The 25,075-nt window shown below is 48.5% G+C and overlaps 3 protein-coding genes across 4 annotated transcripts; all 3 read right to left on the reverse strand.

Annotated features, from left to right (window-relative positions):
- Positions 1-1,069: 1,069 nt before the first annotated feature.
- On the reverse strand, positions 1,070-8,942 carry psmd3 (proteasome 26S subunit, non-ATPase 3). Its single transcript, XM_047038454.1, has 13 exons — positions 8,889-8,942; positions 8,609-8,773; positions 7,665-7,855; positions 6,895-7,032; positions 6,291-6,427; positions 5,990-6,180; positions 5,321-5,424; positions 4,468-4,582; positions 4,213-4,332; positions 3,754-3,857; positions 2,400-2,555; positions 2,214-2,264; positions 1,070-2,134 (listed from the first exon to the last, which is right to left on the reverse strand). Exons 2-13 carry the CDS (start codon positions 8,766-8,768, stop codon positions 2,057-2,059), a joined length of 1,545 nt encoding a protein of 514 aa, XP_046894410.1. The 5' UTR covers positions 8,769-8,773; positions 8,889-8,942; the 3' UTR covers positions 1,070-2,056.
- A 2,372-nt stretch (positions 8,943-11,314) lies between these two features.
- LOC124479668 (leucine-rich repeat-containing protein 3-like) lies at positions 11,315-14,340 on the reverse strand. The gene is made up of 2 exons (XM_047038516.1): positions 14,045-14,340; positions 11,315-12,779 (listed from the first exon to the last, which is right to left on the reverse strand). The coding sequence occupies exon 2, from the start codon at positions 12,730-12,732 to the stop codon at positions 11,938-11,940; it is 795 nt and encodes a 264-aa protein (XP_046894472.1). The 5' UTR covers positions 12,733-12,779; positions 14,045-14,340; the 3' UTR covers positions 11,315-11,937.
- Positions 14,341-14,449: 109 nt separating this feature from the next.
- LOC124479617 (soluble scavenger receptor cysteine-rich domain-containing protein SSC5D-like) lies at positions 14,450-19,131 on the reverse strand. Of its 2 annotated transcripts, none has more exons than XM_047038444.1 (8): positions 19,016-19,131; positions 18,257-18,277; positions 17,783-18,097; positions 17,393-17,674; positions 16,702-17,037; positions 16,230-16,376; positions 15,945-16,092; positions 14,450-15,789 (listed from the first exon to the last, which is right to left on the reverse strand). In XM_047038444.1, the coding sequence occupies exons 1-8, from the start codon at positions 19,044-19,046 to the stop codon at positions 15,384-15,386; spliced, it is 1,686 nt and encodes a 561-aa protein (XP_046894400.1). In that variant the 5' UTR covers positions 19,047-19,131; the 3' UTR covers positions 14,450-15,383. The 2 variants fall into 2 exon arrangements, with proteins under 2 accessions (XP_046894400.1, XP_046894401.1); XM_047038445.1 differs by having other exon boundaries at positions 14,503-15,789; positions 17,393-17,644.
- Positions 19,132-25,075: the final 5,944 nt, after the last annotated feature.

Raw genomic sequence — 25,075 nt, forward strand, 5'->3', positions numbered from 1 at the left:
TGAAGTCTGTTGCAAATGAAGCCTTTACTGCAGCGATGTTTCTGTCTTTTTTTCCAACACATTCTATATACATTCTCTAAAGCTACTCTGAGATGGGTCATTCATTTTTTGTTCTGAATTTCTGCAGAAAAAGAAACAAAACGCATGAATTTAGCCTAATAAACCTAACAAAACAAAAATGTAGAGGCTTCAAAAGAAACTGCGTTGCAAACACGATCTATGATCCATATACTGTGAGACTTAACATATATAAAATAATGCCGTTTCTGTAATTCCCTCTGATGTTAGTGTTTTCATGACATTGTGCTATGATTGACTAAATGTTCCTGTTGAAAGAGAAGTAAGTGTTTTGGTAGACATGGTGTAATGTTTAGTGTATCTTTGTGTTATGACAATAAGTGTTTGAGTTTAGTTTCCAAAGTGTGATTTTGAGCATGAAATTAACCGTTTTGCCAATTGTGTGTCGTAGGTGTGTTGGTGCTTTAAGAGTTCAGGACAATTATTAGAAGGATAGAAAAATGTGTCTTAATGTTGAGATTAATTAATAAAGTTATACATTGATGCCGGTAGTACGTTTTGTTCCGTAGGCCAATATGAAAATATTTCCCGTCCAAAGTTACAAGTTTGAGACATCTGAGTGGATTCCAAGGCAATCATCATGGGAAAAAATGTTTTCGTTGCATAATGCAGGAAATACCTAGGTTTACGTTTGTTAACCTGCTCCCGTATAATTTGGGCGCACACCCACGTTAGTGACGTCTTGTTACAAGTCCTGGAACACGTCACGGTCTATATGTCAAACTAACCTGGCATTCAGAAGTTGCCTGCATCGACGTAGTACGTAGGACCACGTGTTCATAGGATGTGGAAGCGCAAGGGCTTGTAACTCTTTTCAAATTAACTTGAAATATTCTGGATCATGGAAAGAAATGTATGCAATTTATCTTGATGGCATTTAAACTCTGTGAAATGTGTTATTTCTATATTAAATTAGATGAATTGAAAGGTTTTTATAAATCTATAAATGGAAATTGACACAAACAACCCAAAACACAATACAAACAATCAGTGCTGTGTATAGAAAATCCTTTAATAACACAAATGATCCTCCTGCTCGATAACTGCAGGAAAAAAAACATGCACCAGTATTCTAGTGTCACACCTCACAGAAACCAATGGCTCATAATTCTCTAAAGCCATGCAGTCCCAAAGCCGCAGAGAGCTGTTAAAACCTGCAGCTCGAGCTGCCTTTCCTTCACCCGCTCTCGCATGGAAACAGCTGATCGTCTGATATAACTCTGAACTCCTAATTTCATGGCGTGCGTGAGTGAGTGTACTTTCAGAGGGAAGGCGCAGCACGTCAAGTAATGAGTCGTACACGAAGCAGGAAGTAATAAGACCACAACTAAACTATGACACCGAGCCAGAGCGCAATCTGGGGAAAAACAAAAAGGCAGAGATTTCTGGATTCCTCTTGGTATTGTGAAACGAGTTCCCTTGCTGAACTGTGAGGCGCTCCCCTCACGGATCAGTGGGCTGTTGACCAAGAGCAGATGAAAACAGACATGCGTCGGGTGTTTGGGACGAGGGGCTCCTCACCACATTAGACCCCACTGCGACAACAACTGCACACACACACACCCTTTAATGGGTTCAAATCCAACAGACGCACCAACACCACAAGCCCCCAGTCGCTGGTGCGGTAGAGACACAAGTCTCACAACTGTGAAACTCGGCGATGAAACTTTAATTTTTTATTTATTTAGTCAGTTTGTACAATATGGTGGCCTCAGCCTTCCTGGACAACATGACGTGTGAGTGTGGGTTACTGGGGCACTAGGACCTCTGACAGGAGATGAACGTCCAGGCTTGTGGCTGTTGTAAGGGGACAGAGCGTTGAGGGGAGGGTCAGTAAGCAGACAGCGACCAGCAGCGGTGGGTGAGGTGTTGGCCCTGGATGTAATAATGGGATCTGTACAGTAAAAACAAAAACGAGGTTCTGTTCCAACAGGAAGCTAGACGGAGACTTCCTGCTGGCTCCTGGTGTCGCGGGGCTTCATGGGAAACTGTCGTCGTCGTCCTCGGCCATCTCCTTGGCGAACTCCAGGTCCTGCTGCTCTCTTTCTCTACGCTCCTGAGACACACACACGTAAGGTCAGCAGGGAGTGTGTGAACCAAAGGGTTGTGTATGTCAGACAGAAAAGACCTCCTACCTCGGCTGACTCCAGGTCCTTGTTGTAGGCCTTGGGCGGGAACCTCATCGCCTGCAGACACACACATCAGAGCCAGCTGAGCTTCGACCCCCTCAGACACATCAGAGCCAGCTTAGCTTCAACCCCCTCAGACACAGCGTCCACACACACCCAGCCCCCAGCAACAGCTTCCGGCGCGTTCCTGACCTTGACAGACATGTTGTGGATGTCCAGGCAGAAGGAGATCCTCTGGTGGAAGGCCAGCTGCGGCTCCCTGGTTCCGTAGATGTCCATGGTCTCCTTGGACTGGACGTAGCCCTTCTCGTGGTTGATGCTGGCCTCGATCACCCCGTCACGGATGGCCTGGGGGAGGGGGGCACACCGGGGAGGGAGGGGTGAGGAGCGCTGAGGGGACCATGCTGAGGTAATAGCAGGGGTAGTTACTAGGGGTGGGAATCTTTTGGTACCTCACGATTCTTGGGGTCACAATCAAATTTCGATTCAATATATGCTTACGTTTGATTCCAGTTTGCTGTTTAGTGTTACTTGACTGATAGGCAGTTAAGTGTTTATTTATTTATTTACATTTGTGAATCAATGTGAATATCTAGAAGACTGAATCGCGATGCATATGTGGATGTGATTTTCCCCCCCACCCCTAGGAGTTACCCCAGGGAGCTGAGGTAATACCAGGGGCAGTTACCCCAGGGAGCTGAGGTAATACCAGGGGCAGTTACCCCAGGGAGCTGAGGTAATACCAGGGGCAGTTACCCCAGGAAGCTGAGGTAATACCAGGGGCAGTTACCCCAGGAAGCTGAGGTAATACCAGGGGCAGTTACCCCAGGAAGCTGAGGTAATACCAGGGGCAGTTACCCCAGGAAGCTGAGGTAATACCAGGGGGAGTTACCCCAGGGAGCTGAGGTAATACCAGGGGCAGTTACCCCAGGAAGCTGAGGTAATACCAGGGGTAGTTACCCCAGGAAGCTGAGGTAATACCAGGGGTAGTTACCCCAGGGAGCTGAGGTAATACCAGGGGCAGTTACCCCAGGAAGCTGAGGTAATACCAGGGGCAGTTACCCCAGGAAGCTGAGGTAATACCAGGGGTAGTTACCCCAGGGAGCTGAGGTAATACCAGGGGCAGTTACCCCAGGGCGCTGAGGTAATACCAGGGGCAGTTACCCCAGGGAGCTGAGGTAATACCAGGGGCAGTTACCCCAGGAAGCTGAGGTAATACCAGGGGCAGTTACCCCAGGAAGCTGAGGTAATACCAGGGGTAGTTACCCCAGGGAGCTGAGGTAATACCAGGGGCAGTTACCCCAGGGAGCTGAGGTAATACCAGGGGTAGTTACCCCAGGGAGCTGAGGTAATACCAGGGGCAGTTAACCCAGGGAGCTGAGGTAATACCAGGGGCAGTTACCCCAGGGAGCTGAGGTAATACCAGGGGTAGTTACCCCAGGGAGCTGAGGTAATACCAGGGGCAGTTAACCCAGGGAGCTGAGGTAATACCAGGGGCAGTTAACCCAGGGAGCTAGGCAGACAGGAAGCAGGGTGTGTCTCCTACCTTGGCCACGATGAACTCAGCGTCCTCCGGGCTGTCCAGCTGCAGCTTCTGAGCGATGTCGGCCAGGGAGATGCGGGAGTAGGACAGGCTGATCATACGGACCCCTGCAGAGACACGGCTCCCTGTCAGAGCCCTGGACCCAACACTGAACCACTGACACACTGAACCACTGACACACTGAACCAATGACACACTGAACCACTGACACACTGACACACTGAACCACTGACACACTGAACCACTGTTTAGCAGGCTGTGGACGTGCATGTCCTGACCTGTAATTTTGAAGATACACTTCTGGCTTTTTCATGCTTTTTTGGACAGTACAGTTCAAGGTAGACAGGAGAGAGAGAGAGATGGCGGAGGGAGAGAGAGAGAGAAAGAGGGAGCAGACGGCCCAGGCTGGATTCGAACCCGGGCCTCTGCAGTAAGGGTTAGGGTACGTGGCCCAGGGCTGACCTGTCTTGATGACGTTGTGTCTCAGGCGGATGATCAGTGTGTAGGTGCCGTCTGCCTGGAACTTCTCTCCAAACTGGTCCAGAGCCTGGTTGAACTTGGCCAGGTTACCGGTTCGCACGGCTGTAGGACAACACAACAGGTGTGAGTAGGTGAGTTCAGGTGTGTGTAGGTGAGTTCAGGTGTGTGTAGGTGAGTTCAGGTGTGTGTAGGTGAGTTCAGGTGTGTGTAGGTGAGTCCAGGTGTGTGTAGGTGTACCCTGAGTGAGCAGGAAGTAAGGCATGAGGGATCTCTTGAGGGAGGGCTGTCTGAACTGCAGTCTGTCTGGAATCTCCCCCAGCAGCAGCTCCACAACGATCAACAGCTTGTGAACCTGGGAGAGGGGGAGAGAAGAGAACATTCAGATCTGTGTGCCTGTGTGTTTTGGCTGAGAAAGCTTGTGAGTGTGTGTGCAGGGGGGAACACTTTTTAGTGTTCTGCTCGTTTTCTACACAGGGTGACAGACATCCGGCATGCTGCAAGCCCTGGTGTGTGTGTGTACTCACTGTCTGTGTGTGTGTGCTCACGGTCTCTGTGTCTGGTGTGCTCACGGTCTCTGTGTGTGTGTGTGTGTGTGTGTGTGCTCACGGTCTCTGTGTGTGTGTGTGTGCTCACTGTCTGTGTGTGTGTGTGCTCACGGTCTCTGTGTGTGTGTGTGTGTGCTCACGGTCTCTGTGTGTGTGTGTGTGTGTGTGCTCTCTGTCTGTGTGTGTGTGTGCTCACGGTCTGTGTGTGTGTGTGCTCACGGTCTCTGTGTGTGTGTGTGTGTGTGCTCACGGTCTCTGTGTGTGTGTGTGTGCTCACTGTCTGTGTGTGTGTGTGCTCACTGTCTGTGTGTGTGTGTGCTCACGGTCTCTGTGTGTGTGTGTGTGTGTGTGTGCTCACTGTCTGTGTGTGTGTGTGCTCACGGTCTCTGTGTGTGTGTGTGTGTGCTCACGGTCTGTGTGTGTGTGTGTGTGTGTGTGTGCTCACTGTCTGTGTGTGTGTGTGCTCACGGTCTCTGTGTGTGTGTGTGCTCACTGTCTCTGTGTGTGTGTGTGTGTGTACTCACGGTCTCTGTGTGTGTACTCACGGTCTGTTTGAAGCCCACAGCAGTGTGCTGGGGTGCCTTCCTCAGAGCGTTGGTCAGCGTGCGTCTGGCCTCAGTGTATTCCAGCTGGATGGCCTTGATACGCCCTGGACACGACACAACACAACAGGTCACTCAACTCAAATATGTATCCATCCATCTGTCTATATATATAGTATACTGTCTAGTATATGTACTCACCCCCTCACACATGCACAATCACTTATTCTCACACTCCCTTACCCACAAACACACACACACCCACTCCCCAGTCATGCTGCGGGCCTCCTGTCCTCCTGGTCAGGATGTCCTAGCCTCACCTGTGTAGTCGAGGTAGCGGGCCTGGCCTCACCTGTGTAGTCGAGGTAGCAGGCCTGGCCTCACCTGTGTAGTCGAGGTAGCGGGCCTAGCCTCACCTGTGTAGTCGAGGTAGCGGGCCTGGCCTCACCTGTGTAGTCGAGCTAGCGGGCCTGGCCTCACCTGTGTAGTCGAGGTAGCGGGCCTGGCCTCACCTGTGTAGTCGAGGTAGCGGGCCTGGCCTCACCTGTGTAGTCGAGCTAGCGGGCCTGGCCTCACCTGTGTAGTAGAGGTAGCGGGCCTGGCCTCACCTGTGTAGTCGAGGTAGCGGGCCTGGCCTCACCTGTGTAGTCGAGCTAGCGGGCCTGGCCTCACCTGTGTAGTAGAGGTAGCGGGCCCACTCGTTGTTGTTGGCCAGCTCCGGGAACACAGACTTGGACACCAGCTTCTCGGCCTGGTCGTACAGGTTGAACTGCAGGTAGTTCCTGAGCAGCAGGTTCAGCAGGGTGGCCTGGCCGTCAGCGTCATGGCGCAGGGTCGCCGTGCGCAGCCGCGTGTGGAGGAAGCTGGGGGGGGGGGGGGGGGGGGGGGCGGGGGGCACAGGTCAGACCTCACTGTGTGTGTGTGGGGGGAGGGGGGGGGGAGGAGAGAGAGAGGCAGAGCAGGTGTGTGTTACCTGCGTATGGTGTCCAGCTGGTTGAGGAACTCGTAGACGCGGGCGTGGTAGTAGTAACACTTGGCGGCCACCAGGTCCAGAGCGCGGCGGTTCTGGGAGCCCATCTTCTGCAGCAGGTCGTCTGACACCTTCTGGGCCTGGCAGAGACACAGCACAACACCAGGGGTCACCAGGGGAGGAAGGCAGGGATGTGGGCTTACGCTGGGCAGAGAGGGGAAGGCAGCACGTACGCATGAGAGGGAGGGAGAGAGAAGGGGGGGGAGAGACAGAGGAAGGAGGGAAGAGAGACAGAGGGGGGAGAGAGAAGGGGGGGAGAGACAGAGGGGGAGAGAGAGTGAAAAAGAGGGAAGGAGAGATAGAGGGGGGGAGAGAGAAGAGAGAAGGGGGGGGAGACAGAGAGGGGGAGAGAGAGAGAAAAAGAGGGAGGGAGACATAGAGGGGGGGAGAGAGGGAGCAATGAAAGTGCATCCCAGATGTGTGATTGTAAAAAGCCAAACTGACAATAACACCCTGTGCTTCCAAGATAAACACACAACTGCACACACACACCCGCAAAAAACGACAGACATGTATAAACAAAGACAGCAGGAGGGCCGTATTGCACCTCTGTGTAGCGCTTGTTGTTGGTGAGGTACACCACTAGAAGGAGCTGCAGGTAGGCCTCCACCTCGGGGATGAGGGGGGTGGAGGCGGCCTTCCCTGTCCGGGGCCGGAACTGCACATCTCCCTCCGTGTCCATGGGCTGCAGGAACAGCACACACAGGAGGGTCACCACACACACAGGAGGGTCACCACACACACAGGAGCGTCACCACACACACAGGAGGGTCACCACACATACAGGAGGGTCACCACACACACAGGAGGGTCACCACACACACAGGAGGGTCACCACACACACAGGAGGGTCACCACACACACAGGAGGGTCACCACACACACAGGAGGGTCACCACACACACAGGAGGGTCACCACACACACAGGAGGGTCACCACACACACAGGAGGGTCACCACACACACAGGAGCGGAAATCTGATATCAACTTTGGGGGGCACAATTACGGTGACATTTTCTCAAGAGCAGTTCCTGGGGGGCGACAAATCAGAAGTGGTGCTACTACACAGACTACGGTAAACTTAAAAACACTTCATTATGTGTCTATAATCAGCACAAGTGATATATATTCGAGGGGGGGGGGGAGTAAAAGATTGAACTTTCCCCAGGATTAAGGAGGTTGTGGATCCCCCACCCACTCTGGGAATCCCACTAACAAGCACTGGCCACCCCCCCCCCCCCCCCCCCCCCCCCCCCCCCCCCCCCCGTCTTCTCCGTCTGCTCCCCCTGCTGCTGCAGACAGACGTGGGGTGTGTTACCTCCTCCAGGAAGCCCAGAAGGAAGTCCTTGCCGGCAGCGTTGGCGGTGTAGAAGCCGGTGACGGCCTTGTGGAGCACGTTGGGGTTGAGACGGCGGCTGGTGGAGGGCAGGGCACGTAGCGCCCGCAGCACGAAGCGAGGCTCCTTGCCGGACACAGCCTTCTCGATCTGCTTCACGTGCTCCTTGATGTCTGCCAGGGTATCCGAGGGTACACGGAGCGTTAAGGGAGCACGTACAAACACACTTTATTCACTGAATTTGTTTTGCAGTATGATACATACATAGTACACACAGGCACACTAGCAAATATACCGCTGATAAATGAACTCAGCTTCAAAGCAGACGCAAAGAAAACTGTTTCTACGCAATGCACGTTGAAGGATTGGTCTAACGCTTTCATGCACTATATGCACTTTTTGTACGTCGCTTTGAAGAAAAGCTTTTCAATTTATTAATAAATACATATCTAATGCACGTTGTAAATGTGCTACAGCTACTAAGCAACCCATTGAATACTGTTAATTGAGTTCCAGATTCAGATGTCACTCATTAGCCTATAGTACACTGTATAAGGTAGAGCTACAACTAAGAATATTCGCTAACATGTAAAAATTGAATTGACGTACATGTACTAGGTAATGAGTTCCGAGCTCATTAACTGCTAGTAAATGTTGGACAGTTCGCCAGACTATAAATGAACAACGATAAATCGGCGACGGCAGTTATTTACATTAGGCCAGGGCAGGGTTGCTACCAAACAACAGTCCTAGCTAATTTAGCTTAGCAGCTAGCTAACAAGATACTGTACACACAAGTGAGATAGCTAGGCTAGCTAATAGCATAATAGCGTTGACAATGACTTGCAACTGACAGGAGTCAGTGCTTCGTGCTTGGCTTGCTGGCCGGTTTTATCTGTTCTCTAACGTTACTGCCAACTATCTACCTTCCAGCGTGAGAGAGTCTAGTTCCTTGGGCAGCTTCACCGCGTTAGTTGCACCCTCCTCCGGCATCTCAACATCCTGCGGCTCGGGGCCCGCATCTTTCTGCTTGTCGGCTTTGGAGTCCTTGGGTTTCTCACGTCGCTTTGCTGTTGTCTCCTTCATTATGTCTGGAATATAATAATCGCAGAGGAAACAATGTATATTAAAAACAATATACTTAAAAAAATAATGTAAACAAAACAGCTAACACAAGTTGCTGTACTTTGCTCAACAAAAACTCACATCGGTGTCTTGGGCAGAATGACTGGCAACTATTGTGGCGCGCAAAGGATTCTGGGATGTAGACTATACTAGTGGATGCAAGGAGACTGCAAACATCAGTCAAAACTAATAGATGGCAAATTTAATCAATTTATCTCTGACTCAAAGATACTCAGAGACTCTGAAAGTTTATATTTATAAGTAATGTCACTACTTTTAGTTTCAGAGGTCTTTTAACCGCTGCAACAACTCGTGATCGAAAATAAAGTGTATTAAAATGTCCCGTGCTCAAGAAATCATATTTGGTTATTTTCTGCTCTGGAGTCTTGATTTATTTATTCACGACTAGAAACAATAACTCATCAGTTCTTCACTAAGCACACATCAAAACTGGAGAGGATTAATCTCCATGATTGTTCCCCCCCCCCCCCCCTGTTATTTTCTCTTTTAGTCACAGTCTACTTGTTTAAAGATGACAGTGATTAAGTGATATGTGTTTTTTTGTCTGAAATCATCGATTTTAGTTTGTTTACTAAACATGGGGTAGGACTGGAGACAAGATGAGCTGTTGCCATGGCAACATAGAAAAGGAGGGAAAAAGAGGGAAAGAGGAGAGAGAGAGAGAGAGACAGAGAGAGACAGAGAGATAGAGAGGGGGAGAGAGGGGGAGAGAGAGAGAGAGACAGAGAGAGACAGAGAGAGACAGAGAGAGAGAGAAAGAGAGATAGAGAGGGGGAGAGAGGGGGAGAGAGAGACCCTACTGTGTGGTCTCCCACCAGCATGGAGCTCTCTCTCTCCATCTCTCTCTCCATCCCCTATCTCTGTCTCTCCCTCTATCTCTCTCTCTCTCCATCTCTCTCTCCCTCCCCTATCTCTGTCTCTCTCTCCCTCCTATCTCTCTCTCTCCCCCTATCTTTCTCTCCCCTATCTCTCTCTTTCCCCTATCTCTCTCTACCCCCATCTCTCTCTCTCTAATGCTGTGGATCCAACACACAGGGATCCAGGTTTGTGTCGCCCATTCCCAGCACAGACAGAGGGATGTTCTGTAAATACTCAACACACGAGTGTGCGTTGGGTGCATAGAAAGCGTGTAAAAAAACAACCTAAGACACCGAACAGTGGTTGTGTTTTGCAGCCATGCCAATGTGTGGGAGGTGTGCGAAGGGTGCTCATTGTCCCCGGCGAGAAAGACCAGGATCCACGCAAAGGACAATGCCGTCTCAGCCTCGAGCTGAAGCATCTCCCATCTGTGGATGTTGAGCATGACCTTGCCTGGGACCTGAAGCCTGGTTCTCGCTCCTCAAACTACGGCTCTTGGGTCTGCACTTCAGGCTCTTGTGACGGCTCTTTCCGCGGGTCCAAAGTGGAAGGCGCTAACGGGGCCTTGGTAGAAAGGCTCTGAATGAATGCAATTTCACACACAAACACACACAAACACGCACACACAAACACGCACACACAAAGGGAGTTTGTCATGCACAGCTGGAGATCGCAATCAGAAGAAAAGGTTGATTGGAGAGAGAAATCAGGCAAACTGCTCACAAGGCATTTGAGAAGGTAGGGAGGTTAGTGAGAAATGCCAAGAAAAAAGAGAGAAAGAGAGACAGAGGGAAAGAGGAATCAGAGAAAGAGAGAGGAACAGAGAGAAAGAGAGAGAAAGATAATAACGTGACATTTTTTCATCCATGCTTCTAACAGGATCTGCGGCAGGATCTGCAGCTTCCCAATCCAGGCTGTATGTCAGCATTTGGCACTGCTACAACAATAAGGTCAATCTTACAAACACCCTTTATGTTTCGAAAGGCTTCTCATGCATGATATACTCAAGCCAAACCACTTTCTACGTCCCATTACTTTTAAAATGTATTTCATTGTCCACAATTCAGTATTTCTAATTGGGAGTACTGTGTCAATCTGTGCTAATACAAACGAGACAAATGGTTAACAAAGCTAGAAACTAGAACCAGTTTTGTGTGTATTTGTATTTCCCGCACGTCTGCTTTTGGAAATGTCCTCGTTATAAATGGGTCATCTAAGCTGGAGACTAAAGCAAATGGATTCATTTGTGTGTGACTGCAGCCCACACAGGAAGCGTCACATTGGGAGACTGTGCACTTCATGTCTCAGTGACCATTAGCAAGGCTGCGGTCTGGGCGCTGACAGACTAACACACACAGGGACAGCAGAGGTCCAGTTCTGCCCTGGGAGGCTGGGCACTTAGGCCCGCCAGAGAGCCGTTTGTCTATAAAAGGTTCAGGAGGCAGTGGATTTGAGTCCACCCTCTGAGACCAATGCAACACTTATTCATCCATGTTCACCCCCCGACCCTGTCGTCATAGTGACTGAGGTCAGGAAGGAGTCCATCAACAGGCTAACTGATGATCAGGGTGAGGCTACATCCTCGCTATCAAAGCTCGGAGGCAGTGTATGTGAATGAGACAGAAAGAGAGGGAGAAAAAGAGGTTTTATTTTTTGTTGCAAGTATTTGTACGATTCAGGTTTGTCTCAGCAGACATACATAGTTGCTACAGAAGATTTATAATCCTGCCCAACACACCTGTGGGCTTTCTGTTTGTGGTCAGACAACTGAATTAAGGACTTAAGTTATTAAGTAATCTTTTTCGTGACACTGATATACATTTTAAGTTATCAACAAAAGTGAAAGCATTTTCGGTTTAGAGGTAAATTCATGAACATTTATTTATTTTTGACAGTACGATATGAGGTGCGACTAGGATCTACTTTTTTCGTAAAGTTAAATCTAAACATTCAGTGATAGCAGCTAAATTGACAACAAGTGTCTCTTTCTATTACATTTCAAGTAACAATTATCTGGCGATGCTCTGGGGTCAAAGATTTCATGCATTCCAGCCCATGAATGTCCAGGCAGTCAACAGTGAAACAGTCACAAGTCAGTCAATTCTTAAATATGTCATTTAAATAAAACCTACGCGTTTCATGCCGACATTCCAGAACATTCCTAAATAAGTGTTAAACTCCTGGATTCCTATGCTACACAATAATCCTGGGTGCCCACCCATTCTCCTCCAGCAGCGCGTGCTCGCGCGGGTCACACCATGGTGCTGAGCGTGGAGGTCTGTCGGCTGGGCAGGGACTTCAGGTACTCCAGGTGTCTCCTGGTGTCTTCCTGGTTGTGCCTGACGTAGTACACCAGGTAGGCTATCACCACGGCAAACCAGCCGAACATGGTGACCAGCATGGCCATGTCGGTGGTGCGCTTCGACACGGCGCACAGGTCCAGCTCCGACGCCAGCATCACCAAGGCGACGCCTCGGGCGCCCACCTCCTCGGGCTCAGAGCTGTGGCAGACCACCCCGGCTAGGGAGGCTGGATCCAAGTCCAGCTGGGGCATGGCCACCTGCATGCGGCAGTTGCAGTGCCAGGGGTTGAGGGTGAGGTTGGCCTGGGCGCGGAGCCCTCCCAGCGCCCCGGGCTCCAGGCTGGTCAGGCGGTTGTGGGACAGATCCAGGCTGCGGAGGGTGGGCGCCAACCCCCGGAAGCCCCCGGGCTCCAGGCTGGCGATCTGGTTGCGTGACAGGTCCAGCTCGGCCAGAAGAGGGAGCCCGGCAAAGGCATCGGCGGGGACGGAGGTGAGGAGGTTGCCGTCTAGGTAGAGGCGGCGGGTGGCGTTGGGGAGGCCGTGGGGCACGGCAGCCAGGCCCAGCCCGCTGCAGCGCACACTCAGCCCAGCGGGGGGAGACGTGGAGCAGAGGCAGCCGGCCAGCGCCGCGTCCCTGCAGCCGGGAGGGAGGCGCAGCTGGCCCGCCGTGGACGAGGTCATCCCGGGATCGTAGAAGAGCAGGAACGTGGTGACGATGCCCCTCAGAAGCCAGACCAGAGGCATCGCGGACCGGGACAGGAGAGATAGGAACACAACGGAGGATCCTTCAACTGTCGGGACAAGACATGAAGAACAGATCAACGCACATTTCACTCAGAGGGGACAGACACAGAGGACCATACGAAGCAGGAACACACCCTCTAGTCTGTAATACCAGTGTGTCATCCCGGCCATAATAACAGCTATTCCTACAGAAGAGCCTGGAATGAATACCAGCTCAGAGACATCCACTGGGTTAATTGTAATGACTGTGTCGTAAGGTCTTCCTACTATAGGGACGGTGGTTAGCAGAGCACAGCTGCAGATACACACACACACGCACAGACACACACACGCACCACCACACAGCTTGATCCAGCTGTAATGAAGGAAGGTACTTGGAAGTGAGTCAGTCATCCGAGCTGATGACAGATAAAAAGCCTCCGGCCGAATCTAGCAGGAATCTGCTTCTCACACTGTCCCTTCTCACAGATCACTCCTAAGGTCATCGAGAAACGGTGGCCTTGGAAGCTTAGAAGAAACAGGTTTCTCTGGTGCTCCGTATTAACCACTCTGTCAGTGTTTAGAAGAAACAGGTTTCTCTGGTGCTCCGTGTAACCACTCTGTCAGTGGTTAGAAGAAACAGGTTTCTCTGGTGCTCCGTATATCCACTCTGTCAGTGGTTAGAAAGCACCAGGAGGAAGATCCGTGGGACAGTGGGGTTCCTACAAACCCTAATGGAGGATTCTGCACTCTGATGCAGTACAGTAGAGGAATGGGTATGTACTCTAATGAGCCGCAAGTTGAGAGCGTCATTAGGCGCCAGGCAGAACTGTTCTGATCCCCGTTATCGATCTCGCGCTGTTCTTTTGCCAAGTGATGGATATCCCGGTCACTGTTATGATGCTAATGTTGTCAGGTCGACCAGAGAGCCACCGTGTGTCGTGGGTTGTAGGAGACGTAGCAGAAAAAAAAAAGATTCAAACACTGATTGACAACCAGGAAACAGGAGAAGGAATTAGTAATCACATCACGGATTTTGAAAAGGCTTGATTGTGAACGTTGGCAGCGCACAAAGATCGTCTTTTGTCGGCAAAAGGCATACATTATACCTATTATGAATGACCTTTTTAACCATTTAGTTACAATTAAAATTATTTACGTAGAATATGCATAGCGTCAGATTTGGACAGTGGTGTAACTTTTCAAATCACAAGACTTATTCAGTCCTTCACGATCGGTTATATTTAATAAGATACATATTTAGCGTTGTACAATAGTCTATGAATGCATAAATGAATTATGGAGTAGCCTACTCGAAACCACATTGTCTTACCGCTTTAGCTTTTGTAATCGGGAAACGGCACATATTTCAGTTCGGTTTAAAGAGCGCTTCTCTTTCGGTTGCGCAAGAATCTGCGTGCATTGTGCCACCTCATTATCCCGGAGATCACAACTAGGCTATACTTGTTGAATCAGAACCGCTTAAGTTACGGCAAAACCCCCAAATATTCTTCATTCAACTGTTGCTCGAGCTCAGGATGGATGAGAGGCGCGAGAGGTGTTCAAGCTGAAACATTTTCTCGCCTCGCAAAATCATAGGGTCCACGTCGTCACAGCAAGGCGGGAATATAGTTCCTGATTAATCAAATGCAGACAAACATGCGCGCAAGAAAGAACGACAGGCTATCAGTTCAGGGTTGATGAAACAAAACGCACTTTACTGCAAACAGTAATGGATGTACAACACATTGATAAAGATTATGTAGAAAATACATTACACGCTTTAAAACAATTGATGCAATGTCCTATATTGCGCTGTATCAGACAATGTAAATTACCAACTTTTGTGACATGTTGTGACATAACCATTCACTACTGATGAATGTAATTTACATCAGCCTTTAAAGTTCAAATGTTTATTTTTTTTTGCTCGTGTGATATAGGCAGTAGGTCTATGTTGGAAACCTCCACATCATACCACAAGCTGTAAGACAGTGGATCCATTAGAAATGTCCCTAAATGGGCCTGTTTGACAAACGTGAAGATTTGCCAAGTCTGCTTTAGTAGGGCTCTTTTTTGTTTGTTGAGATTCAAATGGGCAAACCTTTGAAACCTATTCCCTCAAATAGCAATATCAAATGTACACATCTGAAGTCTGCCATAAATATTGCAGATTTTACACAGTCCAGTCATGTGGACTATCCGTTACAACTAATATTGTATTCCATCAACATTCTCCTCAGAAAATCAACATTTGCATTGTCATCATCATCACTATCCTCTTCCTCATTGATAGCTCTAGCTCTAGATTGATTGGTTCTTGGCATCAGAAACATTATCCTCAGAACCATCAACATTTACATAGTAGTGCTGTCAGTTTAACACATTATTAACGGCGTTAACGCAAACCCATTTTAATGGCGTTTAATTTTTTTTATCGCTCGATTAACGTTCTTTTTGGCCTAGCAAACGTTGTAGTTTTTTTCACATGCTGTTGCAACTACACATCACATACTGGATCTAGTTAGACCGGAAACAAAAAAACAGGCACGCCGCACACACTTGTTTTAGCTTGCGAGCCGGCTAAAGAGTAGAAGGCTAACGTTACGTTTTGAGTGGATGGCGAGCGCGAGACGCCGAAATGGATGCCAATAAGATTCTGAATGGAAATTTTACTTTAAAAAAGTTATTAATTGCAAGATAACTATTACATTAATGCGATTAATCTTGATTAAATATTTTTTATCGTTTGACAGCACTATTACATAGTCATCATCATCATTACAATCTTCTTCCTCATTGTTGGTTCCATGTTGGTTCTTGGCATCAGAAACATTCTGCTCAGAACTATCAACATTCTCGTAGTCATCATCATCATCATCATCATCATCATCATCATCATCATCATCATCATCACAATCTTCTTCATCATTGATGGTTCCATGTTGGTTCTTGTCTTCAGAAACATTCCCCTCAGAAACATCATCAACACTTTCATAGTCATTATCGACATGATCTTCCTCTTCATCAGATGCCTCTTCCGCATATTGGTTCATGGTACCTGAACCTTTGCGGTCCCTTAAGACAAACAAAAGACATGTCAAAGGTGTTGTGTTCAAATCAGTCACTGACTGTGATTACAGTTACACATTCTGTCATGGATAAATCTAATGTGTCTTTAAGATCTGTTTAGTCGTGACAGGTTGAACAGACTATATGGGATCTTAACGTACGTCTGGTCGTTGAATTGATCTTCATAGTCGTCTTGACAGGTGAAGCCCTCCACATTCACGTAGTCGTCCTCAGCATTAACATAGTCGTTCTCCTCTTCCTCCTCTTCATCCCCTACTGCCGTTTTGCCTCCATATTGGTCTGCATCACCTAAATGGTTAACATGGCAGCAGGTACAGTATTTGAGACGGTTACAGGGTCTAAATGGAGAGAGGTTGGCTTCTTAGGTTTGGAGATTTCCAGCATGTCGACGAGATAACCAAAAAACCATGGAGATAGACGCTTACTCTGCTTACGCATTCTAAAGTTGGTCTTCGGGAGAGTGTGTCTTCCTCTCCTTCTCCTGCAGACCAGGAAAAGAGCCACCAGGCCAACCAGCAGGACCACACCCACAGCTATCGACACCAGGAGGGGGGTGAGGGAGGCTGCCAGACCTGGTGGGGGTGTAGGGACAGACAAACACCAGACAGGTACTGTAGGTGGGCGACGGATGGACAAACGACCCCCATCTCAATCTCCACCAGACACAGCCTCCACAGCACCAGACCCCTGCCAAGCTTCGGTAATTCATGACACACAAACATCTTGCTAGACTTCCCATGAAGACAACAAATTTTGCTGTCAATTTCGAACGTATTCATTCAATTTGAAGTGCAGCTGGTTAAATTACACCGACTGCTAAAAAACACACATCCCAAGGTCCTTTGAGGGAGAAGGAATCCACACAGGTGTCAGGTAACAAACCCATTCTTCCCTTACCTCTGACAGTGACTGAGAGCTCCTCAGTGGAGGTGGAGGAGAACATCCGCCCGGAGACGTCGACCTTGTACACACAGCTGTAGTTGCCCTGGTGCGCGTCCTCCGCGCTGGGGAAGGAGAAGGAGGCGGACTGGTTGAGGGCGGGCTGGGGGTTGGTGCTGCTGGAACCTGAGGAGACCAGAGAGAAGGAGCCTCCGGGATACTGGGAGGAGACGGAGCAGGTGATGGAGAAGCCGTGTCCTCTGATCTCTGATCCCCGGGCCAACCAGAGGGGCAGGGTCTGCAGGGTCTGGGGCAGGGAGGAGGTGAGGGAGATGCTGGGCGGGGGAAGACTCACTGGGAGGAGACACAGTAAGAGCCTTTTTTACTGTCAATCACTATTTTTTTGTTTTTATTTTTCATGCTCTATTGGACAGTTTTTAAGTGTAGTGTGACAGGAAAGGCAGGGAGAGAGAGGGGAGGGGAGCAGGCAGCAAAGGGTCCAGGCTGGATTTGAACCTGGCCCGCTACAGTAATGCCTCAGCCTACATGATACAGGCACTTATCTGATGACTTACTGGGGCGCCTGATGTTGACATGATGTTTGTCTTCAGAAAAGGCCTTTTAATACCAGTCAAGATAACAATATTCTTCTAACAATCGAAAATCTTTATGAGCTCATATGCAATGAAATGTTTAACTGGCCACTTACCTATGGTGATGCTGACCGAGTCACTGTAGGGGCTGGTGATCTGGCCATTGATCTGAGTCTGGTAGCGACAGCTGTAGTTCCCCTGGTTTGATGGCTCCACACTGGGCAGGGTGAAAGTGAAGCTGGACAGTCCTGAACCAATCATGTCAGATCTGATGGATCCAGGCCTGAGGAGCTGAACAGAAGTTCTGTTCTGGGACGGAACTGAGCAGGTGAAGAGGATGTCCTCTCCAGGAGAGAAGGCAGAGTGGGCTGGGGAGATGGAGAGATGGGGTGTTGTGTCTGTTGAGAGAAAAACACCTTGTTGTTACAGGAGGAAGGGATAGATTAGATGTCTAGTAGGCTGTCATGAAGCCTGTCAGTAAGCCATGAGCTGAGCTCTTTCCTTACCAGTGCAGACAACACCAGCATCCTCTTCAGGTTTACAGTTATGTTTTCCATATCCATCATGTGAGCACTGTGTCAGACTGTTCTCACCACCAGAACATCCAACATCATCCAACCAGATCTTCCCACTGCCACGACCAAAGTGAGCATTCATTGGGGCACGTAGAGCTCTTCCACAGCCCAGCTGTCTACACACCACCTTAGTATCATTCAAATCCCAGCTATAATCACAAACTGTTCCCCACTCGTTGTTGTAATAGACCTCCACTCTGCCAGAGCAATGTCTTGTTCCATTCACCAGTCTGATCTGGGCACTAACTGTCAGGTAGAGACAGAAGGAAGCATAGTTATGGTAGATAACACAATCTACAAACAGACTGGAAGGATAACACAGCCAGATGCTGAAGAGACAGAAAAACATACATTAAAAACTGAATGCAAAGTTATTGCATCTATAAAACTATTGATTGTCCTCACCTGTCCTGCACAGCCTGGACACTGTAGAGACAGAGATCAGTCAGATTAAGCCAGTTCATATCTAATCTGACAAGGCGCCCATGAGATTACTTCTTTCTTCCCTCCCAAGAATTATACATTTGAGCGGTAATCAGCCCAAGACTGGGGTATGAACGCTGACTAACACTGTTGCACGACATCCGCTTTCCCACTTTAACCACACGTTTGAAATACTGAAACTTAGATCACAAAACTCATTATGTTTTTAACATACATGTGTTTAAATACACTTTACATTACTCTATTGGTGAAGTTGAGCATAGCTTATAAAGATGGTTCATAGTCCTGTTTACAGCTTTTTTCATGTCATCTTATTGATTATGTATATGAAAACTAGCACTGTTTATTTAAAACGGTTATTTGTCTGACTAAAGGGTACACACCCTCTACACATTTATACACCAAAAGTTAATGTTACCCATTGCCTCGATTAGACTAATAAAATAGGCTAAACCAGCTTTGAAACATTTGACTCTGTAATGCAAGTGCACAGCAATAATGCCAATTCAAATTTAAATGCAAATTATTAGTTATGCACTTGCAGTGTGAATAAAGAAAGATAATGAGAAGAGAACGAAAGAGAACCGTAGGAGTTGCAAGAAAGTTTCTGAGATGCCTTTGATGACATTAGCAAAGAAAATAGCCAACATTTGGACAAAAGGGAGGTTACAGGAAACAGTTTAAAGTATGATACAAAACATTTACAATCCCCAAACTCACCTATTATCACAGAGAGAAGGTGTCTAAACATCTTGATGACAGATGATTATACGAAGATCTAAGTTACAGACTATTTTCCTAGAAACAGGAACCGGTGAAGGAGGAGGGGTAGTGAAGCGAGGTGGAGGAGGAGTGGTAGTGAGGCGAGGTGGAGGAGGAGTAGTAGTGAGGCGAGCTGGAGGAGGAGTGAGGGGAGGTGGAGCTGGAGGAAGAGGAGTAGTGAGGCGAGGTGGAGCTGGAGGAGTGATGAGGTGAGGAGGAGGAGTGAGGCGAGGTGGAGTGAGGCGAGGTGGGGCTGGAGGAAGAAGAGTAGTGAGGCGAGGTGGAGGAGGAGTGAGGTGAGGTGGTGCTGGAGGAAGAGGAGTAGTGAGGCAAAGTGGAGGAGGAGTGAGGCGAGGTGGAGTGAGGCAAGGTGGAGCTGGAGGAAGAGGAGTAGTGAGGCGAGGTGGAGCTGGAGGAAGAGGAGTAGTGAGGCGAAGTGGAGGAGGAGTGAGGGGAGGTGGAGTGAGGTGAGGTGGAGCTGAAGGAAGAGGAGTAGTGAGGCGAGGTGGAGCTGGAGGAAGAGGAGTAGTGAGGCGAGGTGGAGAAGGAGTAGTGAGGCGTAGTGGAGGAGTGAGGCGAGGTGGAGTGAGGCGAGGTGGAGCTGGAGGAAGAAGAGTAGTGAGGCGAGGTGGAAGAGGAGGAGTAGTGAGGCGAAGTGGAGGAGTAGTGAGGCGAGGTGGAGGAGTAGTGAGGCGAGGTGGAGGAGGAGTAGTGAGGCGAGGTGGAGGAGCAGTAGTGAGGCGAGCTGGAGGAGAAGGAGGAGTAGTGAGGCGAGGTGGAGGAGGAGGCGTAGTGAGGCAAGGTGGAGGAGGAGCGGAGGTTGAGGAGGAGGAGTAGTGAGGCGCAGTGGAGCTGGAGGAGGAGTAGTGAAGCGAGGTGGAGGAAGAGGAGTAGTGAAGCGAGGTGGAGGAGGAGTGAGGCGAGGAGGAGTAGTGAGGCGAGGTGGAGCTGGAGGAGGAGTAGTGAAGCGAGGTGGAGGAGGAGTAGTTGTGAAGTGAGGTGGAGGGGGATGAGGAGTAGTGAGGCAAGGTGGAGCTGGAGGAGGAGTAGTGAGGCGAGGTGAAGGAGTAGTGACGCGAGGTGGAGAAGCAGGAGCAGTAGTGAGGTGAGGTGGAGGAGTAGTGAAGCGAGGTGGAGGAGGACGATGAGTAGTGCGGCGAGGTGGAGCTGGAAGAGTAGTGATGCGAGGTGGAGGAGGAGGAGTAGTGAGGTGGGGTGGAGAAGGAGGGGTAGTGAGGCGAGGTGGAGGAGGAGTGAGGCGAGGTGGAGGAGGAGGAAGAGTAGTGAGGTGAGGTGGAGGAGTAGTGACGCGAGGTGGAGGAGGAGGAGTAGTGAGGCGAGGTGGAGGAGGAGGAGCAGTGAGGCGAGGTGGAGCAGGAGGAGGAGTAGTGAGGCGAGGTGGAGGAGTAGTGAGGCGAGGTGGAGGAGGAGTAGTGAGGCGAGGTGGAGGAGGAGTAGTGAGGCGAGCTGGAGGAGGAGGAGGAGTAGTGAGGCGAGGTGGAGGAGGAGGCGTAGTGAGGCAAGGTGGAGGAGGAGCGGAGGTTGAGGAGGAGGAGTAGTGAGGCGCAGTGGAGCTGGAGGAGGAGTAGTGAAGCGAGGTGGAGGAAGAGGAGTAGTGAAGCGAGGTGGAGGAGGAGTGAGGCGAGGAGGAGTAGTGAGGCGAGGTGGAGCTGGAGGAGGAGTAGTGAAGCGAGGTGGAGGAGGAGTAGTTGTGAAGTGAGGTGGAGGGGGATGAGGAGTAGTGAGGCGAGGTGGAGCTGGAGGAGGAGTAGTGAGGCGAGGTGGAGGAGTAGTGACGCGAGGTGGAGAAGCAGGAGCAGTAGTGAGGTGAGGTGGAGGAGTAGTGAAGCGAGGTGGAGGAGGACGATGAGTAGTGAGGCGAGGTGGAGCTGGAAGAGTAGTGATGCGAGGTGGAGGAGGAGGAGTAGTGAGGTGGGGTGGAGAAGGAGGGGTAGTGAGGCGAGGTGGAGGAGGAGTGAGGCGAGGTGGAGGAGGAGGAAGAGTAGTGAGGCGAGGTGGAGGAGTAGTGACGCGAGGTGGAGGAGGAGGAGTAGTGAGGCGAGGTGGAGGAGGAGGAGCAGTGAGGCGAGGTGGAGCAGAAGGAGGAGTAGTGAGGCGAGGTGGAGGAGTAGTGACGCGAGGTGGAGCTGGAGGAGTAGTGAGGGGAGGTGGAGCTAGAGGAGGAGTAGTGACGCGAGGTGGAGGAGGAGGAGTAGTGAGGCGACGTGGAGGAGGAGGAGTAGTGAGGCGAGGTGAAGGAGGAGGAGTCGTGATGCGAGGTGGAGGAGGACGGTTATCCTAGAAACAGGAACCCACTCTGCTAAGGCTTGGGGTTAGAGTTAAATTAACACCCCACAAACATAGCTTCCTTTTTTTCATCTACACTCTCTAAGGAAATGACCTGCAGTTTGCTGTTGAGAGAAGATGCCCTTTCCTGTTTCAGACTTTTTGCAGAATGAGGATGCATAATGTCACTTTGCTCCAACTCATAACCCATAACTACAGCCTGTATCACATGTACATGTGTGCTACTTCGACACATGGATGCACTCTGTCTGTGCTGTAAAAGATGGATGTGTTACCGGCTCCAGACCTAGGGGATATCTGGACCGGCAGCAAGTGACACACAGGCTGGCCAGCACTGTTTATCTGTAACTACACTGTGAAGGCTGTGAAAACACGTAGACACACAAGAGTTATCGTCTTGCTCAGACCCGTGCCTGCGTAGCTATGGTCTCCTGTGACTCACCGGAGCACTACATCGCCATCTACAGACCTGGCGTGTACAAACACGCTACAACTTAGAGAGAGAACTTAGAACAGTTCTATGAATTTAAAAACATTGAAGGGGGTATCTGTTTAATGTAAACTAAATCTTAATCTGTTACAGATGCACTCTGTCTGTGCTGTAAAAGTGGTCATCATCCACACAGTGATAAAGATGACAAAACAGTCCTGCTTGTTTTCACTAAACGTCATTGTCTTTGCCTGATAACGTGACGTGGAGGAAGAGTCGTGAGGCAAGGTGAAGGAGGAGTGAGACGAGGTGGAGTAGGAGTGAGACGAGGTGGAGGAGTAGTCTATCAAAAAAAGAAAGAAAGAGACTGCGAGATGGTGCCCGTGCATCACTTTCAGGTAAGTCCGTTATTGCTAATGTTAGCGCACTCAAATATGTTTTAACTTAGGTGCAAGCTAAATTGAGATTTTACTGTTAAACATTATCTATGCATTTTACAAGTAACTGACGCCAGCTAGCTGTTACCTTTCATTCTATGATGCTTTTATATTCGATTTATCAAATAGTTTTTAAATGAGTAATAAAGATGGAGCTCCTTGGATGCATGCTTTCAGTTTTAAATGTTTATAATTTGGAAAACCAGGTTAAGGAACGCAAGGTACGTGGGGCTGAAAAATTAAGAGACAAAAATACATCACCTTCTCTAGACAAGATTTTACCAATTGAAAAACGGCTCGTAAAATTTTTATTTTACATAAAGCTCAAAAAACTATTTTAAGCCCAAATAAAGGCGCGCTTTGTGCGCTCGCATTCATTTTTGAAATCCGTAACTAGCATCCCATCAAACACAAGGGGGAGGGGGGCCCTTGAACCTTGTTGCCCAGGGCACAGAAAATTGTTAATCCGGTCCTGCGGGGATAAAAGTGTGGGCGACTACGTAGCGGCGCTGCGTAGATTGCATTTATGGGGAAATCTTAAAGGAGACGCTGAGAGATCGGTTGGTCTACTACGGTATAAATAATGACCGTATTCAACTGAAGTTGTTATGCGAGACTGGGATTACATTTGAAATGGCATTGGTCCTTACTCAAGTGATGGAGACTGCGACCAAGGATGTGAGGGAAATACAAGGAAAATGTGAGGACAGTGCCAATACATTTACATGTATGCATTTAGCAGACGCTTTTATCCAAAGCGACTTCCAAAAGAGAGCTTTACAAAAGTGCATAGGTCACTGATCATAATCCCAAACATTGCGGGTAACCAAAACATGAAGCATACATTGTGAAAAAACTAAATAAGTCCCAAAGGGAAGAACCATAAGGGCATGTAATAAAACAAGACACAATTTAACAACAAGAACCTCGAAAAGTGCAAGGGTGTACCTATAGTACAAAGTTTTAAGTCAGTTACAACTAACAAACAAGAGCAACAAGTCTTTCAATAAGAGTCATTGTGACCCTGGAGGAAATCAGCTAAACATTCCTAATACGACAGTGACGGGTCAAGGAAGTGTGTTCCAGTTAGGCATGCGTCAGAGTGAGACACCAGCACAAGAGAGGGGTCCACAAGGCGGTGTTACAGATGTGCAGGAAATGAGGTGCCGTTTTTGGGAGGAAAGGTGCCATGTTGTACACAAGGTCACATTAAAAAGGGTGTGTAGGGAAAGATCATCTACCGGAGTGTCTAAAGGGTGTGTAGGGAAAGATCATCTACCGGAGTGTCTAAAGGGTGTGTAGGGAAAGATCATCTACCGGAGTGTCTAAAGGGTGTGTAGGGAAAGATCATCTACCGGAGTGTCTAAACCAAGAGAGGAAGGAAGACAAAACCAAGGAAAAGTGAAAACCAAGTATGGGGCACATCACATCAGCAGGGAAGCTGAACAGAGCGATGTAGAAAGAAGTAGAAATGTTTACAATGTATAGCATACATGGAGACTGCAGTGGATAAGTTATTTTACCAACCAATTTGCGCTATTTGCTTGTTGGTAATAAACATTTAAACTGTTATCATTGTATTTGATGTTGTTGGGTGTCACAAAACGGAATATAATACAAAAAAGTAGCTACTTTTTTGCAATGATTCTTCTCCCCACAATGCATTGCATGACGTCACGTTGGGGAGTTGACAGACCAAAGCTGCTTTGAGAACCTTGAAATCAATTAGAAATAAACACTAGGCTAGTGCCAGAGAATGTCTAATATGGGCTCTGCAAGTACCATCAAAATGTGGGACATCTAATCGGAAATGTGTTTACAATGTTGGGGAAAATATTAAATTAGGGATGATCTTGGGGAATTTTACAGGTGGGACTGGCAAGTTAGCCCATAGCTAGCCCATAGCTAGCATGTTGTATTCTATTTCTAGATCTAGATACCGGTAGTACTAGTCTACTTATCTGAACTAGAGCTAACAAAGTGGACAAGTTAACACTCAATCAAAATAAAAAGCCCATGTTACTTGCACTGCCAGCTTGCCAATACTGAGGATAGCCTACAAAGTTGAGTTAGCCAAAGTTAGTGATGCTAGCTAACGTTAGTTTGCTAGCTGTATATAAAATTTTACTGGGTCTTGCAGCTGTTTGATTGACAGAAATGATTATGAAAAGTTATGTTCTACTAGCTATTGCCTACTTAAGCAAGTCACAGTATTTCCAAGCCATGATAGTGTAACTGAGACGACGCAGTAATTAATTCCTCTTTCAAGTAATAAGCCCCCGTGTTCAAGTGTTGAGCATTAATTTAGCTGTACGGTCAGTAGAGACCTTGGGAAGAAGCTGCAATACAGTACATAACAGAAAGTGTTTCATTCTGCAGAAATTGTGTAAATGTTTTATGTAACAAATAAAAAAATTAATACCACCTCAATTGTTATCATTTGTATAATATTCCAGCTCATCTTCGTTGGTCAAAGGCACAATCTTTACCTGGACGTGACTTTTGTGCATGGAAATAGATAACAGCAATTTTTCACTGAAATTGTGCAAAATGTGAAACAAGCGCCACATTTGGCATGGGTCTACTTAAAAAACCTGCCTGACGTTCAAATTCCAAGATGGCGGCCATTTTTCAAAATGGATGCTAAATGCGTCTGTCAAAAATGGTTTCGCTCATAGAAATGCATGAACTTGATGGATTTGAATGATCTTGGTGTCGATATCTATGTTTTCTTGCATGCTGATTAAATTTGTTCTACTTTCAAAAATCACAAGTGATCAATCACAAGACCTGATTGATCCATGAAGCCATTTTTCTAAAGGAGTGATTGTCGGCACTACCACG

The sequence above is a fragment of the Hypomesus transpacificus genome, chromosome 17, assembly GCF_021917145.1.
Source record: "Hypomesus transpacificus isolate Combined female chromosome 17, fHypTra1, whole genome shotgun sequence".
Taxonomy (NCBI): domain Eukaryota; kingdom Metazoa; phylum Chordata; class Actinopteri; order Osmeriformes; family Osmeridae; genus Hypomesus; species Hypomesus transpacificus.

Coding starts and splice junctions, on each gene's coding strand:
- psmd3 (XM_047038454.1), bottom strand. CDS start 8,768: ATGAAGGAGACAACAGCAAAGCGACGTGAGAAACCCAAGGACTCCAAA. Junction 4,333..4,467: donor TTACTTCCTGCTCACTCAGG/GTACACCTACAC, acceptor GTTGTCCTACAG/CCGTGCGAACCGGTAACCTG. Junction 3,858..4,212: donor ACACAACGTCATCAAGACAG/GTCAGCCCTGGG, acceptor GTGTCTCTGCAG/GGGTCCGTATGATCAGCCTG.
- LOC124479668 (XM_047038516.1), bottom strand. CDS start 12,732: ATGCCTCTGGTCTGGCTTCTGAGGGGCATCGTCACCACGTTCCTGCTC.
- LOC124479617 (XM_047038444.1), bottom strand. CDS start 19,046: ATGTTTAGACACCTTCTCTCTGTGATAATAG. Junction 17,038..17,392: donor CTCGGTCAGCATCACCATAG/GTAAGTGGCCAG, acceptor GTCTCCTCCCAG/TGAGTCTTCCCCCGCCCAGC. Junction 16,377..16,701: donor GCTCTCAGTCACTGTCAGAG/GTAAGGGAAGAA, acceptor CACCCCCACCAG/GTCTGGCAGCCTCCCTCACC.